Genomic DNA, 18,068 nt, shown 5'->3' on the forward strand with positions numbered 1-18,068 from the left:
CTCAATGGATAAGAGTAGGAGAAGATGAATATTAAGTTGCTTATGGGCACAGGACTTCCCACTAAGGGCACACAATGATGGAAGCAGACTTTGTTGGAGGAAGTTATTAAACAGCTGGCTTGAAATCTAACCACAATTCTTTATTGCTAGTTCAACTTTTACACTCTGTTTTCCCATTCTCTTTGCAGAAAATGGACTTAAATAACAAGGTGACTTGTATAATAATAGTAAGCTTTAATTCTACTAGGAAGCGCAGAAGTGAGTGCATTTTGAAAAAGGACTTGTCTTTGGGGGACCGTGTGCTGGGTTTTATAGAGATTTGTACAATACCTGCAACATAGATCTTTTCCCCAAACTTCTGGGGTTAAATTTGGAATACATCCCTTACATTGCAACTTCATTGTCAGTAACAGATAATATTTTACACTGTTGCTTTAGGAATAAGATGTGTCCTAAGTAACAAAATAATGATATATGGTTAATTTATAATATATTAGGAGGGCCATCAGAAGCTGAAAGCAAAGCTGCCCTCTTAGTTGCCCTCTTATACAGCCCCTTATATAGGATCAGTATATTAATTTAAAACAATGAAACTGTGAAGAGTTTCAAGCAATGTTTAAGTCACCTGATGTACACCATTTAGCAGATATATACAAAGTATCTTAACTTGGATAACTTCAAGATAACTTCAAAGTTATCTGAACTGAAATACAGAGATTTATTTATTCCATACCCATTCCAACTTTGTATTTGATGATGAATATAAGAAAAAATTTAAATAAGATATATATTACAGAAAATTTGGCTGTGGATACTTTTTAATGCAAGAAATTGCATAATTCTTTCTACACACTAAAAGTTTTTATTTGTAGAAATGACTTTACACATCAAAATTATACAGTCCTTCTAGAGTATATGAGATTTTTTCCTGAAGCATTTTGGAGAGTTTATTGCCCAGTTAACCTCAATTGTTTCATGAACTGATGGCTTCTCTCAATCTGTAAATTTACAGCTGGCATTTCAGATTTGCACTTATTTATTTAAAAGTCAGAATCTTTCTAGAACCCATGCATCTTTTCAACTTCCAGTGAAACATCCCAGTTAGAAAAAAATGTATATCATAATTAAATAAAACTTTTATTGAAATGTTCCTGACTTACTGCCTCTTATCCACTTCACATAGAATTCCAGGGTTTGGGAAAAAGATAAAGGAGACCATGTACACTGCTGTCTAATTCCTCCCCATAAAATACAGAAGGGAAATTGTATTCCATTAACACTCAGAGCTGCTTTTGGACTGTTATGAAGACAAGTTAGCTATTGAACAAATTGCTCAACTATGTATATGAGCCGATACATTTTCTATAAAACTTAATTTTCATTGAGTCATATGGAAAAAAACCAGACTGTTTTCTATCACTATGATTAATTACACATCACCAAAAAAAAAAATTAGTCATTTGTCAATCATTAAAAACCCACAATTTGATGTCAGTTTACTTGAGATACAAAATCAGAATAAGACAGTATTTTTGACAAAAATTTTAGCAGACTAACCCCTGTAATGCTTGCTTCATGTCATGTATTGAAATAAAATTATTTTTGTTAGCTTCATTTTTTATTTAAAAATACCACAACTTCTAAGCAATTTTAGTACATTCAGAGCTCATTAAATGTTGGATGTAGATATTTTTATACAAAGTACCAAAAGGGGCACGTATCTCACTGGAGTGAAGGAAAACCTTTCACTGACTGTTTTTAGGCAGTGGAATAATGTGTTGAAGTTTTAATCTTTTGAGGGGTAGCAGCTCTTTCATTTCACTTTTGCAAACATTTACTTTCCACACAATTTTTTAGTGGCATGTTATCTGCATATCCTGTTCTCATATGAGTTAAATATTGGTAAGCTTTTCTACATCTTTTCCACTTGGTTTTAGAGCTACTTTTATACCTTCTTTCTGTATATACCATTTTATACCTGTTTCCCATTCTAGTTTTAATTGCCTTACATTTTTTTCTAAATAAGAGATTCTATTTATAAATTACACTAATAAACAGCTTTATTACTTTCTTTAGAAGATACACTTTTATCTTATCTTTATCACATATTCAAATGTATTGAAATGTGGCATCTTTAGTTGCTGCAACCTTATCTTGGCCATGAAAAAAAAATTCACATTTAATGCCTTTAAATATTCTTTTCAATGGTATAATCATTGTGAAAATTTCTGCTTTTTTCCCTCTGCAATGATTTAGAGATCAGCATATATAATTACTGCCATATCTAAATGAAGGTACAAATAAAACGAATGTTTTTTCTCCACTGTCAACTTTCTCTCCCTTACCTCAACCAGTTATACTGTTAGTAGACTGTTAGTGGTATACCTGCTTTCTCTTTGCTTTTTTCATCTGTCATAGTGACTATTCATTGTACCACTAAAGTTTAATCTGCATTTAATTTCCATTTCCTCATACTGTTGCATAATTTTCAAGTCTCTTTCTTTTTTTTGTTTTTGATTATAAGCCTATATTGAATTTCCTGTTGACAAACCAGCAATTGTATTCTTCCATAAATTTGTTAACTATCCCTCTGGATATCTAAACTGATGCAAAAAAGTATTGTAACCTCTTTTCATGACAATTAATTTAGCCTTCTCATAAACAAGTTTCTGCACTTAATCTAAGAATGTTGTGACGTTGTTTTGGGTTATGACATGTTCTATTTTCCTTTTAATAATACTATTTATCTCACTGACATTTTCCCCAAAAGTAAAAGTGATAGCCACTGGTTATAATTTAATTGGTTCTTTAATTTATGAAAATTTAAAAGCTATGTATTGTCTTGGCTACTGATGGCACACACCTCTGTGTGCACATAAAGTGCTTTTGTGATAGCTAATCAGTTTGCAGTCATTCTAATATCTCAATGGCATTATGGTTTTTTTAAAATGAACATAGCTAGTTCCTTAAAATGAGCACAGATATTATTTTATAAAATAATTGCTGTAGAGACAGTCACACAGAGACAAAAGACGATGCAGCATCTGAATAATGTAGCAGCAGCCTACCAAAGGGTTAATGCTAAAAAGCACAGCAGTATGCCTGTAACCGCTCCATCCTAGGAAGGTTTGGAGAGGATTTAAATACCAAATATTAGCACCCAATGCCATTTTGGGTCACAAACATTACAATCTGGCATATGTTTTTGGGGGACGCTGCAACCAAGAACATGCCAAGCGATTAGGAACTCAACCAAACACAAGTTGAGCCATGCACTCAGAGGTAATATCCCTATTGCCAGAGAACCTTCAACTGCTGAGCATGTTGCCAGCACACCACTGAAGAACAGTAAGATGACTAACATGCTCCTCTTATGTAAATGACTGTGCAAACCAAGCCTTAATGTAAGCAGATGCTTTTACTTCTGGTAGTTGATACCACCACCTTGTGTGAATGCTAGCATGAAAATGCTGCCTTTCTTTTCTGGTAGCCTTTCACATCCGCGCTCTTCAGCCACCTCTCCAAATGCCTGCCCTCCCCGTGCCCATGCAGACATCCTGTGGTCCCCTATCTGTAGCTGTGCTCTGGGTCACGTGCTGGTCCCCCCCAAAAGAAGAGTTCCTTAACATGGATATGTGTTTATTAAATATCTTTTTTTGGTGCTTAAATGGTGCATATGCCTTGTTTTGATAATTATTACACGAAATTGGAGCAAATCTGTTAGATTTACTATATCATCATTAAAATGCAACATGATTTTTTAAAGTAAAATTGTTTAATTTTTTTTAATATTCACAAATCTTTGAGACTTTATCAGTGTGAAGCTTGGAAAGGCTTTTTAAATACACACATAAATCTTAATGCCTTTTTAATATTAAAGCTCTTAGCAATGCCATTTGTCCTGGTTTCAGCTGGGATAGAGTTAAATTTCTTTGTAGTAGCTAGTATGGGGCTCTGTTTTGGATTTTTTGCTGGAAACAGTGTTGATAATGTGGAGATGTTTTAGTTGTTGCTAAGTAGCGCTTACACTGGTCAAGGACTTTTTCAGCTCCCTGTGCTCTGCTGGGTGCACAAGGAGCTGGGAGGGGACACAGCCGGGACAGCTGACCCCAACTGACCAACGGGATATTCCATACCATATAACGTCATGCTCAGTATATAAAGCTGGGGGAAGAAGGAAGGCGGGGACGTTTAGAGTAATGGCATTTGTCTTCCCAAGTAACCATTATGCATGATGGAGCCCTGCTTTGCTGGAGATGACTGAGCACCTGCCTGCCCATGGGAAGGAGTGAATGAATTCCTTGTTTTGCTTTGCTTCTGCGTGCAGCTTTTGCTTTACCTCTTAAACTGTCTTTATCTCAAACCATGAGCTGCCTCACTTTTACTCTTCTGATTCTCTCCCCCATCCCACCAGGGAGGAGTGAGCGAGTGGCTGCGTGGTGCTTGGTTGCTGACTGGACCATTTTAAAATTTGAGTCATAGAATCATCATCATAACCAAAGTGCAAGCAAGTAGTACCCTGTGACGTACGTATCACAAAACAAAAATGCCCCCTCCCCAAGTGCCTGAAACTCATCTCAAAATAGCACTAGTGATGCAGCAAACTTTGATTCCCTCTGTGTGGAATATAAAATGGGATTTTAAAAACAGAAGATGAAGCAATACTGCATCAGGACTGCCTTTCCTCTGATAGTGCTATAAGGACCTGTGCCCTTCCAGCCTCATGTATTGGCAGGTGGCAACACTTCGGTGAACCACCAGCAATGACTCAGCTATCTGATTTTAGCCTTCAGAAATGAGTACTTTCTTTATTGGGTGTCACATGATCATCTAAATATTGTTATGGAAGTGCAAATGCAACCTCTAGCCTGGATCATCAGGTTACCCTTTCAGACCCTCCATGGCTGACGTCCTTCTCTCTTAAGTTTCACCTATCCTTTTCCAATCATCCCGCACAAGGCAAGTTCTGCATCTGTTGCTAGAAAATTTTCTCTGGATAGTTTTTGCATGTTTCTTGAACCTAGAGCCACCAGTATATAAAAGGGAGCAGCTGAAAGAAAAATCCCTTCTGAAACAGCTTCTCAGTCTATCTGCACCTTTTCTGTCCACTTCCTTACCCAGATCCTCTAGGTACACCTGCAGCTGAAAAAGGAATGCTGTACCTGAAGCTATAGATTACTGCTGCTGTTCTGCTACCGGAACTGCTTTGCATCATGGCTGTGGCGTTACAAACAGATCTGCACAAAGATGTGTCTGGCAGTTATCCCCACCTACTAGCACAGAGGTACTACTAGCTGCTGTAACCATTGTTTTAGTCCTTTCAGTGTTTTGAAAAGTGTGCTAACTATCCCCCTCAGAATATGGCCGATCATACGGTATCACAGTCATGAGAATTTATTTTGATCATCCGATGTGTAATGCAGAAAACTCTGGTATCTTCTATTTAATATGCCACCAGGTAAACACACAAAGAACAAGTTTCCCCATAAAACAAGTACACATGTGGTTTTTTACCCGTATGTAGTCAGCATTCCCACTTTGCTGAATGCATACATCAAATGGATTCGTCATACATGGAAGTAATGACTTGTACTTTTAAGCAAGCAGCAGTTATTTTTTGGGTTGCATTTACTTTAAAAGAGCTCAAAACACTTAAAGGTATCTTATTTTTTGATTGATGTAGGCAAGCTCTTAGTCTTCTTTTATTCTATTTCCGTATTGGTGAAAATAGAGATGATTCATATTCTGCTGTCATTAATAATTATTTATCTTCATGAAAAAGCTAAATGTTTCCAAATTTAGATAGCCCAAAATCCAGATAGTAAGTTTTACCAACCCCAGGCCTTTATCACAAATGGTTTTTGCACTAGTTAAACCTTTCTAGCTCTATTTATCTACCTTTTGCTTTGGAGTTCTGCACAGATCTGTATTTTTCTGATTGTTTTCTAATAGATATAGAAAGAATATTATTGTCCATACACTTTAGAATAAAGTTGTCATTTAGAAACTGACATTTTAAGAAATGTTTGGTTCATACTGTCAGTCTCCACTTCGTGCCTTCTTCCCAGGTTTGCTGACAAATAGGAAAATATGTATGACCACATCTATTCACACACAAACAAAACCTATACAGAACAATCTTAACAAAGATTTCCATCTTACGTAGTACATTTATTAGTTTTTGATCCTTAACCCAGCTTCTAGAGCTTATATTAATTCATTTTCTTTCCTTAAGACTTGCTTTAGAATAGGGAATATATAAACTGGTTGTGATAAATAGTCCATTAGAATCTTCTACCCCGAAGTTCCATTATATGAACTACAACTAATTTATTTAACAATTTTCAGCCATACACATCTGTGGATAGACAATTTGCGATTTATGCGTTCTTGCAGCTGGGATGTAACAGTTGTGATTTCTACCACCGTTATTCAGCCATCTTCCCAAATTTTAAAGCTATCTGCATTATTTCTGGAACACTGTCAGCACAGGCTGAAACAAATATCTCCTGTCATTGGATGTGTATTCTAAACTACTCTTCCAGGTTCTTTCTATAGTTAATGGAAATAATAGCTACCTAGAATACCTGGTTTATGATGGGACAAAATCACTCTCTAGATTCATCTGCAATGGCCTAAAATTTCACCTATGCTGTTACAACAAAGGCCAGGCAGGATCTCAACTCTTGAAATAAGCTTCTGTTTTGTTAAAAAACTGCCCAAAGAATAGCAATATTTTTATTTTTTTTAAATTCAAGTTTTTATATGACCGTATTTACCAGTCATATCATTAACAAAAAGAATGCCCCTCAAGGCCAAAATAAGGGCCACTTTGTTCAGATACTCATACTTGAATGCAGCAATTTTTTTCTATCATGAGAAGTGCACACATAATTCTTCAGTACAACAGAGCACACTTTCAAATCCTATTAAAACTTTATTGGGCCAGAAAATGTGTGTTGCTGTTATTTTAAGAAATACTTTTACCCTTAAAATGCATCATATTACCTTGAACTGCTTCTATAATAATGATAAACTGGTTTACATGAAAAATAGGTAACGTTTATTTACAAATTATGATAGATAAATATCCTTTTTTGCTCAGTACAGGGAGGTACTTTTTATATCACTGTGTTCCTTGAACAGGCTGGATGGGATGAGGTCCTACATAAAATCTCACCCATGTTTACACTTCTTTAGAAAGATTTTATGCTGTACTAATATTTTTTCAGGTTAACACTAGAAGAGCTAAACTTGGATTATATCAAAAAAAGATAATTGTGTTATGATGAAAAGTGCACTTAATTCTTGGTAAGAACAATTGTGGTTATTACCTGTGCAAAATAAGACTAAGGCTTTAGCAATTAATAGCCTTGTTTTTAAGATTTTTGAATGTTTTAAGAGCTGTGATATGTAAGTTTATACTGCTGTAGCCTAGCAACTTCAGCTATTTTTTAAAACAGTTTAAAATAACATTTCTTAACATTTTAATAAAAACCCACATCGGTTTCATTTTTCCTCCTTTTCTTCAGGTATGAAGATTTTAAAAATTTAAATAACTAACAGAAACAGTATTACCTAAAGCAATGTGTTGTCTTAATTATCAGTAACCTCTTCACATTGCATAGAAAGCAGCAAAAGAAATTCAGAATCACATTTGCTTCTAAAATCATTAATATTTTGTTTCATTTTTTAATAAACCCACATAATTAAATTCTATTATATATTCAACTCCCAGACAATAAGTCATTACTTACTTAGTGACAGCTTGTTCCTGAAACACTTCTAAGTTCTGCTCCATATTACTGATTGCTGTTTTAACCTGTTGAACCAGCAAAAATCAAATAATTCAGGTTCTTAAATGTGTGCATTTACACAGCCAAGTAGTGTGTAGTGGATAGTTCTATGCTTTCCTTTCAATTTCTGTAGTTCTCCCATTGCAAACGGGCAGGGGAATGTAGCTCTAATTACAGGCTGGAACGGGCAAGACAAAAATGTCTGGAGCAAGCTCAGCACTTGGTGCAGCACTGAGATCTCTAGAGGAGATGCTAGCTTGAGGATAGCCCTGGATATCCAGGAGGACCAGTTTGTTTTGGATCATTCCCTGTTGTGTGATGTCAATGATTTGCCAAAACACTCTAAAACACATAAACCTAAATTTGTCATAGATCCATTGCTCCATTCATCAACCATTTCTCATACACTTCATGCACCCTAATTAATTAACCTGTACCCAGCCTGTAATTGCTTTCAAACAAAGTTTTAGACTCCCATTGACAATTAGCTCCCTTGCTTAGCAAATGTGGCACTAGACACACAACCCTCAAGTATCTCAGCAGTAGATCAGAACAAGACCGTTGCTGGGACCAGTCCGGTTCTGTGGGGTCCAGCAGGACACAAGGATGTGGGATAAGCCTGGCTGCAAGAACAGGAACCAGCCGCATTATGGGTGACCGGGTGGCATGGAACAGCTCTAATTCCTCGTGGGGGTGAGCAGTGGAGCTCTCCAGGGCGTGGGTACCGGTACATACAGATGTGCAGACACCACCGCATGGCAGCGCTGCCTTGGCTCCACAGAGACCGGGCGCCCGAGGTGACACCGCCACAGGGACACCGGCCCCACAGGGACACCGGCCCCACAGAGACCGGGCGCCCGAGGTGACACCGCCACAGGGACACCGGCCCCACAGGGACCGGGCACCAGAGGCGACGCCGCCACAGGGACACCGGCCCCACAGGGAGCGGGCACCAGAGGCGACGCCGCCACAGGCGCACCGGCTCCACAGGGACCGGGCACCCGAGACGACGCCGCCACAGGGACACCGGCCCCACAGGGACCGGGCACCCGAGACGACGCCGCCACAGGCGCACCGGCCCCACAGGGATCGGGCACCAGAGGCGACGCCGCCGCAGGGGCACCGGCTCCACAGGGACCGGGCACCAGAGGCGACGCCGCCGCAGGACCACCGCCCTTAACTCCAGAGGAGACCGGCACCTGAGGTGACACAGGCACCGGGGCAGCCTTGGCTGTGTCTGGCACCTGAGGAGACGGGGGCACCCACGGCGCCCCCCGGCCCCCCGCGGCGGGACAGGCGGCAGGGCGGCGGTGCCGCGGCCGCCCCCTCCCCGGCCGTTACCTGCCGCGCTCCCCCCGTCGCTCCTTTCGCACCCGATGTCGCTGTGGTGGCGGCATGAGCTCCGCAGCCCGGTCACCCCTGCTGCCCCCCCATCCCGCTCCGGCTCCCGCCCGCCGCCGTCCCCGCCCGCCGCGCCCCGCGGCCGTTGCGGACGGCGCCGGGCGGCTGCTGCCGTCACCGCGGTAACGCGAAGGGCGGCAGGGCGAGGCGGGAAGGCGGGCGGGGGCGGCGGCGTGAGGCGGAACGGCCACCGGGGCAGGGCAGGCGGTGGGACACGGGGCGAGGCTGCCCGAGAGGCGGACAGCGGCTGCGGCCGGAGAGCTGAGGGAGGGCGGCGGGGCTGGGGCAGAGCCCGGCGGGCCCGGGCGTGGCGGGGCTGTCGCTGCTCTCTGCGAAGGGAGGGGCGCCGTGGGGCTGCCGTGGGGCTGCCGTGGGGCAGGGGGAGCCGCGCGGGCGTCCCGGTGTCACCCGTGTCCCTTGCAGGGCCCTGTAGCCTCCAGTAGCCACCGTCGATTTGAAGGAGGCTGGAGTGAATTTCACCTCAGGCAATACCACCCAGGATAAAGAACATTTGCTTTAACATAATTTAAGAAATCAGTAGGCAGGGTGGTTTTCTTCTTCTTTTTTTCCTTTAGAACTCTATTATTACCAGATAATGCAAAAGCTGAACATTACCGTTTTCTAGCTATACTTTTGTAAAATGGCTTAGAATGATTTTCACATTATTGTGCAAACGACCTAGATTTGGATGACACGTCTCTCTACATTTATGCGGACTTCAGTCTGTCTTATTCAACAACAAAACATACTAAGTATCACAGCTATTTCAACTTTTTACAGTAATGACTTGTGCTTCCAAACTTAGGGTTTATAGATCTCTTCAAACATCAGGGGATTTTTTCTAGCAGGACAGTACAATTCACTTTGTATTTATTGTACTGAGATTGCATGGAGCATTTTCGGGAGCTGCTAGTCTATTTATGTACACTGAATTTCGAGCTTTTTGTTTGTCTTGCTTGGACTGTTTACTTAAATTAGCCGAGTGAACTGCATTTTTAATATCAGTTCTAAGGAATAATCTATGTAATTTGTTTCCTACCTGCTGTGCTAAGGCAGATGGTTTTAATGTCAGCGGAAATATTGTTTCAAGCTATGAATTACACAAAATATTTTTTAAAATGAAAGATTAAAATAATATTATATGCAGAGTTGCAGGACAGTTCCTGAAAAAGTTTGCTTACTCACACTAGAAAATAACGGACAATTTTCCTTTGCAGTTTTCTTAAAGACTACTAAAAATCTTTTTATTTTTGCTTTACACTTTTTTCATGGCTGTATTTCATTTCAGGAATATCCAAGGAACACTTAGATCTTTATTTGTCAAGCAGCAGCAGGAGCAGCTGCAGGTGATGGCGAGGTGCAGGGCAGTGCTCTCCCCAACACAGTGCAGTCCCACAGCACCCAGCCAGAAGAGCAGAGCGGGCACCAGGACCGTGACTGGAGGCCTCCACAACCAAGGAAAAGCCAGACAAGCCCGCAGCAATGGGCAGATCTGAGGTGACTCTGGAAGGCAAGTCAGCAGTATCAGGAGCAGCGAGGTGTGATGCTGAGCACAGGCACAGCTACACGGTTGCTCAGGCAGGGCCCAGGAGGATGGCTCTGAGCTAAAATGCTGCTCCTGAGCTGAGGGCACACGACCCCAGCACAGCATCTCACAGCTCTGTCTTGTAGCAGCCTTGACTGCAGGTTATGGCTGCACCGTGTCAGAGCTGGCCTTGAGGATAGGCAGCCAAACCCTTGCAGAAGAGGGGAGGAAGCTGTGGGACTTGCTGCTGTTCCCAGAGCCCTGAAAACATTTTCTTCATTACACTTCTGTAACTACACTTTTCTTCATTATTTACTTACTGTAATAGAATTAATGTGAAGAAATCACACAAACATTTTATTTTTGACACTTGAAAGGTTTCAGATATAATTTATTCTAATTTAAATACTGGTTTAAGATACATTTTTTTAAAAAAATAGTGAAATTTAGGTTGATTTATTTCAAATACTTAAATTTAGGATGATTTAAAGTGTTACGTACTAGGAATAATTTTTAATGTAACTGCCAGCAAGTTTCCGTTTGTTCATCTGGAGCAACTGAAATGAACTTTTCAGTCATATTCCCAGTCCATGTATTTTAATTTCCTCCCCGTCTCATTATCTCTCAGTGGAAATCAGTTATTCAGAAATTTAACTTCCATCTGTCATGTCCAAATGGAATGGGGGGCCAACTTAAAAAAAATTCAGAAAAGTAATTTTAAAATGACATATCAACATTTTCAAAGCTTTTTAGAAGCACAGTTCCCACCATCATTAGCCAGAGTTGTGTTTCTAACTCCCTGATGTGCCTTTAAATATCTCATTCATTATATTAAAAAAACCCCCAAACATTTCAAACTGTTGACATTTTCTATTTGCTTTTATTCACCCACATCATCTTTTGACTAGAGCTTTCCTTATGAGACCCAAAACTTTTACTTGTTGATGTTAAAGAACATGCTTTACACGTGCTTTACAAATTATTATAGCCAGCAAAAAAAAAGGAAAGTCCTTTCAAATCAGTTTATAGGTTAAAATTAATAAGAACATTAATATAAGCACATAAATATAAGCACATTATTGCAGAAAAAAGGATGTAGATCAGGGCAGGGACAAAACAGGGTATGACCAAATGTCAAACAAGGTAAGGTACAACACTGATACTTGCATAAAACCAAGGAGAATTAGCTAGGAAGATAGCCACTGTCGCAGCTAGCTGGTAACAAGAGAGTATAGGGAAAGCCAAGTGACGATCCAAGGGGTATAATGTTCTATAATGTTAATAGCATGCCCCCAGCTCAGCCTGGTCCTGGGATGCATGCACCAAGTTGAGGTTAACAGCTCCAGTAGAAAAACTGGAAGAAGTAGTGTAAAGAGAAATGTTGATCTTTCAATATCTGCAGCTCTGAGTTTATTTTCCGCTTTTTCTTTTCTATGTCGCATTGCAACACATCATTGACAGGTATCCTGTCCCCAGCAGGGTATATGCCACAGACATTCCTGTTTTGGAGAGGACCGTGGAAAGTGAGTCTTGTCGTGGAAGATGTCTTTTGTCACTGGTGTGGGCTTTATGTGAATTTGTCAAGCTCTTGTCCTAATATTTGTGAAGCCATAGCTATTTTAACAGATTTTGCTGCAAGAGAGAAAACAATTCTGTTAGCAAATCCATTCCACCACCAAATTGTAACATGAGATTTTAAAGAAGTCCTAAGTGAAGCAAAATGCTTCTAGTCTAATAATCATTTTGATAATTTTGGTACATTTCTAATAATAAATCAATAATATACAGTTCAATATAACATACTTCCAGAGCAGAATAAAAGAAATGGTGTTAAGGGAATAGCATAACTGAGTTGTAAGTTAAGTGATAAATGATTATATACCTACTGGTTATTCTTCCTAGATATGTCACTTGAATTCTTCAAGATGTGTTATTTTTGTAGTGTAATATGCAAGGGTAGGTAAAAGGTAAGTGCATTTGTGTATTTAACTGTAAATACACTTTTTATTTACAGGATATATTCACACCTTTCCTTGCAATTTCAGATGAAAAATTTGATTGAACATTTTGTTGTAGTAGGCTCAGTGGAGCTCTCATTTCTTTAGCATAGAAATCACATGGGTTTAGTGATATTTATGTGATGGATTCATAGCAGCTCTATAACAGTTTAATAATTACATTCTATATGTTAGTTTAGATGTTTATGAAGATACCAACTTAATTTTCAAAAGCCCTGTTAGAAGTGACAGACAGAAAAGGAATGGCTCAGTATAAGCCATCCATCAACACATATGCAGAAGTCACTGAGACACAATAAAACCTACAAAAAATCCCTAAGACATAAGCAAAAAGAGAAGAATGACATTTAAAAAGGACCTTTGCAAAAGGGATTTCCATCTGTGAAAATCACAACAGGCATAAAATCTGCATCAGGATTCTGAAGGTGCCTAACTAATTTACGGGCAGGAGGTGACAAATCCTGACATAATACAGATATAGAGGCAGAATGCTGTTTCTAAATATTTTGTTTCTGGTTTAAACTGAGAACTACTCTTCTGTTAAGAAGCTTATGAGATCACTGAAGGGACGAACAGAAGGATCTTGGATTTAGCTGGATTTGCCAGGTAAACCAACTGATAAATCACACTGTAGGCTGGGACCTAGTCTAAAAGTGGAGAATTATAAGAATTTATCCTGCAATAGGAAACCTGAGAATTAAGAGTAGTGCTCTGAGAGAATGCAGAAAGGGGATAAAGGTACCTTTAGGCCTGTTGCTATGACAATTACAAGTTGATCTTTCTGTGTCATTCTTTAACGATGACAAAAAAATAATCATAGAATCATAGAATCATTCAGGTTGGAAAAGACCCTTAAGATCATCAAGTCCAACCATTAACCTAACGCTACCAAGTCCACCACTAAACCATGTCCCTAAGCACCACATCTACATGTCTTTTCAATACCTCCAGGAATGGTGACTCAAACACTTCCCTGGGCAGCCTGTTCCAATGTTTGACAACCCTTTTGGTAAAGAAACTTTTCCTAACACCCAATCGAAATCTCCCCTCGTGCAACTTGAGGCCATTTCATCTTGTCCTATCACTTGTTACTTGGGAGAAGAGACGAACACCCACCTTGCTACAAGCCCCTTTCAGACTGTATAGAGCGATAAGGTCTCCCCTCAGCCTCCTCTTCTGCAGGCAAAACCACCCCATTTCCCTCAACCTCTCCCCATAAGACTTGTTCTCTTAAGCCTTCACCAGCTTCATTACCCTTCTCTGGACACACTCCAGCATCTCAATGTCCTTCTTGTACTGAGAGGCCCAAAACTGAACACAGTACTCAAGGTGCGGCCTCACCAGTGCCAAGTACAGGGGCACGATCACTGCCCTGCTCCTGCTGGCCACACTATTCCTGATACAAGCCAGGATGGTGTTGGCCTTCTTGAGCACACTGCTGGCTCATGTTCAGCTGGCTGTCACCCAACACCCCCAGATCCTTTTCCTCCAGGCAGCTTTCCAGCCACTCCTCCCCAAGCCTGTAGCGCTGCATGGGGTGGTTGTGACCCAAGTGCAGGACTCAGCATTTAGCCTTGTTGAATCTCATCTGTCTAATGCTAGACAATGTATAAACAAAGGAAAAATACCTTTTTTAAAGCTTTCTGCTTATGTTTTTCTGGAAACTCATAATGATGTTTTGCATTACTGTAGTGTCTTTTACCATGGCATAGTCTTTCCCTCGTAGCTATTGCTACTGCAGCATAAAAATAATACTTTATGGTTTAGCAGCATGGGGATGGTTTCTAGTGCTATATAAACAAGAATATTTCTTGATTAACTTGTTTTTACTTATAAATATAAAATGAAATAGTCTCTTGTCTGTGATCTTGTCTGCAATTAAAAAAAGAGAACTCTGTTAAACTTCATATAATGCATTTAATCTGTGGCTATATAACATACCACAGTTGCTTCAGTTGCTATATTGTGCCGCACTGACATAAGAATTTTTAAAAAACTATCATAGTTAAAATAGGCAAGTTATAGATAAATATAAGCTCTCTAAATCATAAATTTGAGTTTGTACTGTCTGAAGGGATTACAGGAAACAAATTGTGCATTTTGTTTCATCTTAAATTTAAATTATTTTACGGTATCTTTACAATGTTAGTTTTCAATGGCACAAAGTGTGGTAAGGATTGTAGAAGCTGCTTTTGGTCACATTTAAGTTTGACAACTGAAGGGTGGATAATTGGAACCTTTGTAATCTTGCATAGATTTAAGATTTACTTTGTTGACTCAAGCACATTAAGTGAATATTCTGTTGAAATAACTTGTAGAGAAATAATTAACAGTGCTGACATTTAAGTTGTCATTCAAGGTTTCAGAGTTAGCAATTGAGGAGCTGACATGGGAGCTCATATTACTCACTTGCATATGAATGTATTCATATAGAATGCAGCACTATATTGGTTATATTCAGATGGTATTTCCAGGTTATGCTTGGATGATCATGTACTCTGCCCTAACTAATTTTATTTCTTTTATCTTTGGGTTCACAATTTAGTTTTCTAATGTTCTGGATGTTGTTATTTTTAGAACTAGTATTGGTGTGCAGTGGTAGAGCAATTAAAATGTATTGCAATCTTGTGTTCTACAGAAGTTCTTTATGAGGCCTGAACTATTTGGCTTGTCTGGCAAAATTAAGTCCCTATTTGTCTTGACTGTAAAGGGGCATTTGGTCAGTCAGTTAGGGACTCAGAGGCAGATATGGTAATGTCTGTGCCACTCTCTTGCTTTTCTCTAGAAACAGAAAAATGCTTTTAAACAATCTAATATCTAAACTCAACCTTCTAACTTTGAGAGTCGTCATATTCTGTTTAGAGTGCAAATAACAGTAACGCAACATTTGCCTGCTTTCTTTGCCTCTGCTGGCTCTTGATCATTTACATGCTCAGGCCTGAGTTTGGGCTGCGCAAATACTGCACCTACTTGAACATCAAGTTCTGCTTAATGGTTGGCAGTTCACAGTGATGGAACTTCGGTTAGTGTAAGTGCTCCTTGCAGGGCCAACTGCATTCAGATATATAACAGCAACAGCAGCAATGGAAACTTTGCTTCAGCTTGCTGGAAAAAGCAAAAGCAAGCAAGACTTTCCTATAGAATTTGAGCTAACAGAAATACCCTACATTTTCTAAAAGCTGAAAATGAGGGTTGGAGTGCTCTCGCACTCTTCAGCAGAGGAACCAGATGGCTTCTAAGGGTGGAGCTGTAATCCTTGACTTTCCCTCCCAACATGGACACCACCACCTCATAAGACCATATTACAACTTTATAGCAGGCATCACTAATTTCTATACTGTAAGCATTATGCTGTTATCCAAAAGAGTAGCCACTCAGTTATAAGCCACAGTCAATGTAGTTTTTATTGAGAGTAGCTGATCAAATTGGAGCGGAAAAATGTGCAGGACCCATGGGGAAACACACAGACACACATGTGTCTGCAAGCACAAACACAGGTATGCACTCTGCGTCTTATACCTGTTCTGAGTGATTGACTGGCCAGGGCAAAAGATTCTTGGAGAGGCATGGCTCTTGCAGCATCCAATCTCACAGCTCAGTAGGGGCAGGAAAAAGAATACTACAGCTGACTCTGACCTCTGCCCTTTTATAGCTTTGGGGTTGTTTGGCCAAGTTGCTGCTGGACATTTCTGGGGCATTAGGCAGCAGTCTCCTCAAAGCACCTGCTTTTGCTGACCTCCTTGGCCAAATGTGGCTGAGCCCTCTTGGGTTGGGGGCTGTGTTTTTCCTCACTGGTACATTCAAACGGGACGCCTTCTGCTACTTGCTGGTTCCAACCTGACCTTGACTAGGTCTCAAGGCAAAGCAATGAAGATACCAACAGCAAAGACGGTGTATATCCAGGGAGTGGTTTTCTGATGCTACTGATATAAAAGACTTGACATTGTCAAATTTTATGTTTTTCTCATGAATAACTGGCCAGGGTTTGAGCCAGTTTTTCAATAGCATGAGAATGAGCATCACTGTTCAATTTCATGAAATTTCATGAAATTCAACCTCTGCTTAGTCACCTTTTCCATTGCCATTCCAAGGAAACAGCAATTAGATCTGTTTTTCTTTTGTGTGCATACTTTAGAAGCTGATACCATTACTGTAAAGTGGTGACAAGAAAGTAAGAAATCAGCTCTGGTTTTATTTCTGTCTTTGGCCTTCGAGCAAAGGGATTCATTTTCTGCTTCCTTCTTCCTATCTGAAACACGAGACTTGAGAAAGAAGATGGTCCTGTAGCAGCCCTCACAGACATCAGCATGGTGTGTGAAAATGCCAGGATTAAGGGAAGAGCTGAGAAAGGCTCAGGAAGGACTAGGTAGGTGAAAGAATAAGGGGAATGGGAGCAGCACTGGTGTGGACAGGGTAGATACAGAGCACGTGTGAAGGGAGTTGGGAGAACAGTAGTTTACTGTAAAGTAAGAGGAATGACATTATGCCAGTATGGACCAAAATCATCTTTGTTTATGTGATGGATGTGCTTGACCCCTTAACCAAATTGGCAGCGGTTTGATACAGGTTCCAAAGGAGGTGAAGACCTGAGCTGTAGGCAGGCCATGAACTCCTCTGGTTTCAATCTGTTCTCTAAAACCCACAAAGGAGTAGAGTGACACAGTAAGCATTGATACATGAGCTTGGAACACCGATCCTGCGATTAACCCATGAATAGCAGGTGGCTTTTCCCAAGACTTACTTATCAAGGAACGAAGAAAGTTGTGGGTACAGGGACTCTCATGCATACCTTTCCCACTGCATGTAATTTGGCTACAAGCCAACCACTTTGTTCCATAAATATGACAGCCTAAGTGAGACTTCTTTGAGCTCTCCCTGCAGGGAGAGTGGCTGCATGGGCAGTGATCTCCCCTTGAGCGGGGACACCTCTCAAGGCTGCTCCTTGAGACAGAGAGACCTTTTATCAACAGCACATCTTTGGTAAGTGACTTATAGCACAATGCATTAATGCTAATGAAACATTACTAATCCATGTAGCTATTAGATATTAATTGCTATAAACTTTGTATAAATAATTCCATTAGACATACACCAATGTCTAAGTCTGAGACTAAGATTGGATCTAGCCACATCTAAGCTCCATCAGGAGTTTAGAAACCAAGAGGGTCCTCTCCGAACCTCATGACTCAATGGGAGGGTCTTCCTCACCCCTTTCATCTCCGGTCTCTGTGTGAACCATTCTAACTCAATTCTAACTCAATTTTCCTTTGTATGTTTCTTCCATGCAGTAATTAATAGAGTGAACCTTGCCATCAAACTTATTGAACC

The 18,068-nt window shown here is 40.3% G+C and overlaps 1 protein-coding gene across 1 annotated transcript in view; it reads right to left on the minus strand.

Moving 5' to 3' along the window:
• The window catches only part of DEUP1 (deuterosome assembly protein 1), a 70,368-nt gene that overhangs the window by 44,795 nt on the left and 7,505 nt on the right, over positions 1–18,068 (minus strand). The window contains exons 3-5 of the mRNA XM_064449920.1: positions 9,138–9,661; positions 8,549–8,976; positions 7,758–7,822 (exon numbers count right to left, since the gene is read on the minus strand). Of these exons, the coding sequence (XP_064305990.1) occupies positions 7,758–7,822; positions 8,549–8,976; positions 9,138–9,661 (1,017 nt within the window). The remainder of the gene's footprint in view (positions 1–7,757; positions 7,823–8,548; positions 8,977–9,137; positions 9,662–18,068) is intronic.

The sequence above is a fragment of the Phalacrocorax carbo genome, chromosome 1 (genome assembly GCF_963921805.1).
Source record: "Phalacrocorax carbo chromosome 1, bPhaCar2.1, whole genome shotgun sequence".
NCBI classification, from domain to species: domain Eukaryota; kingdom Metazoa; phylum Chordata; class Aves; order Suliformes; family Phalacrocoracidae; genus Phalacrocorax; species Phalacrocorax carbo.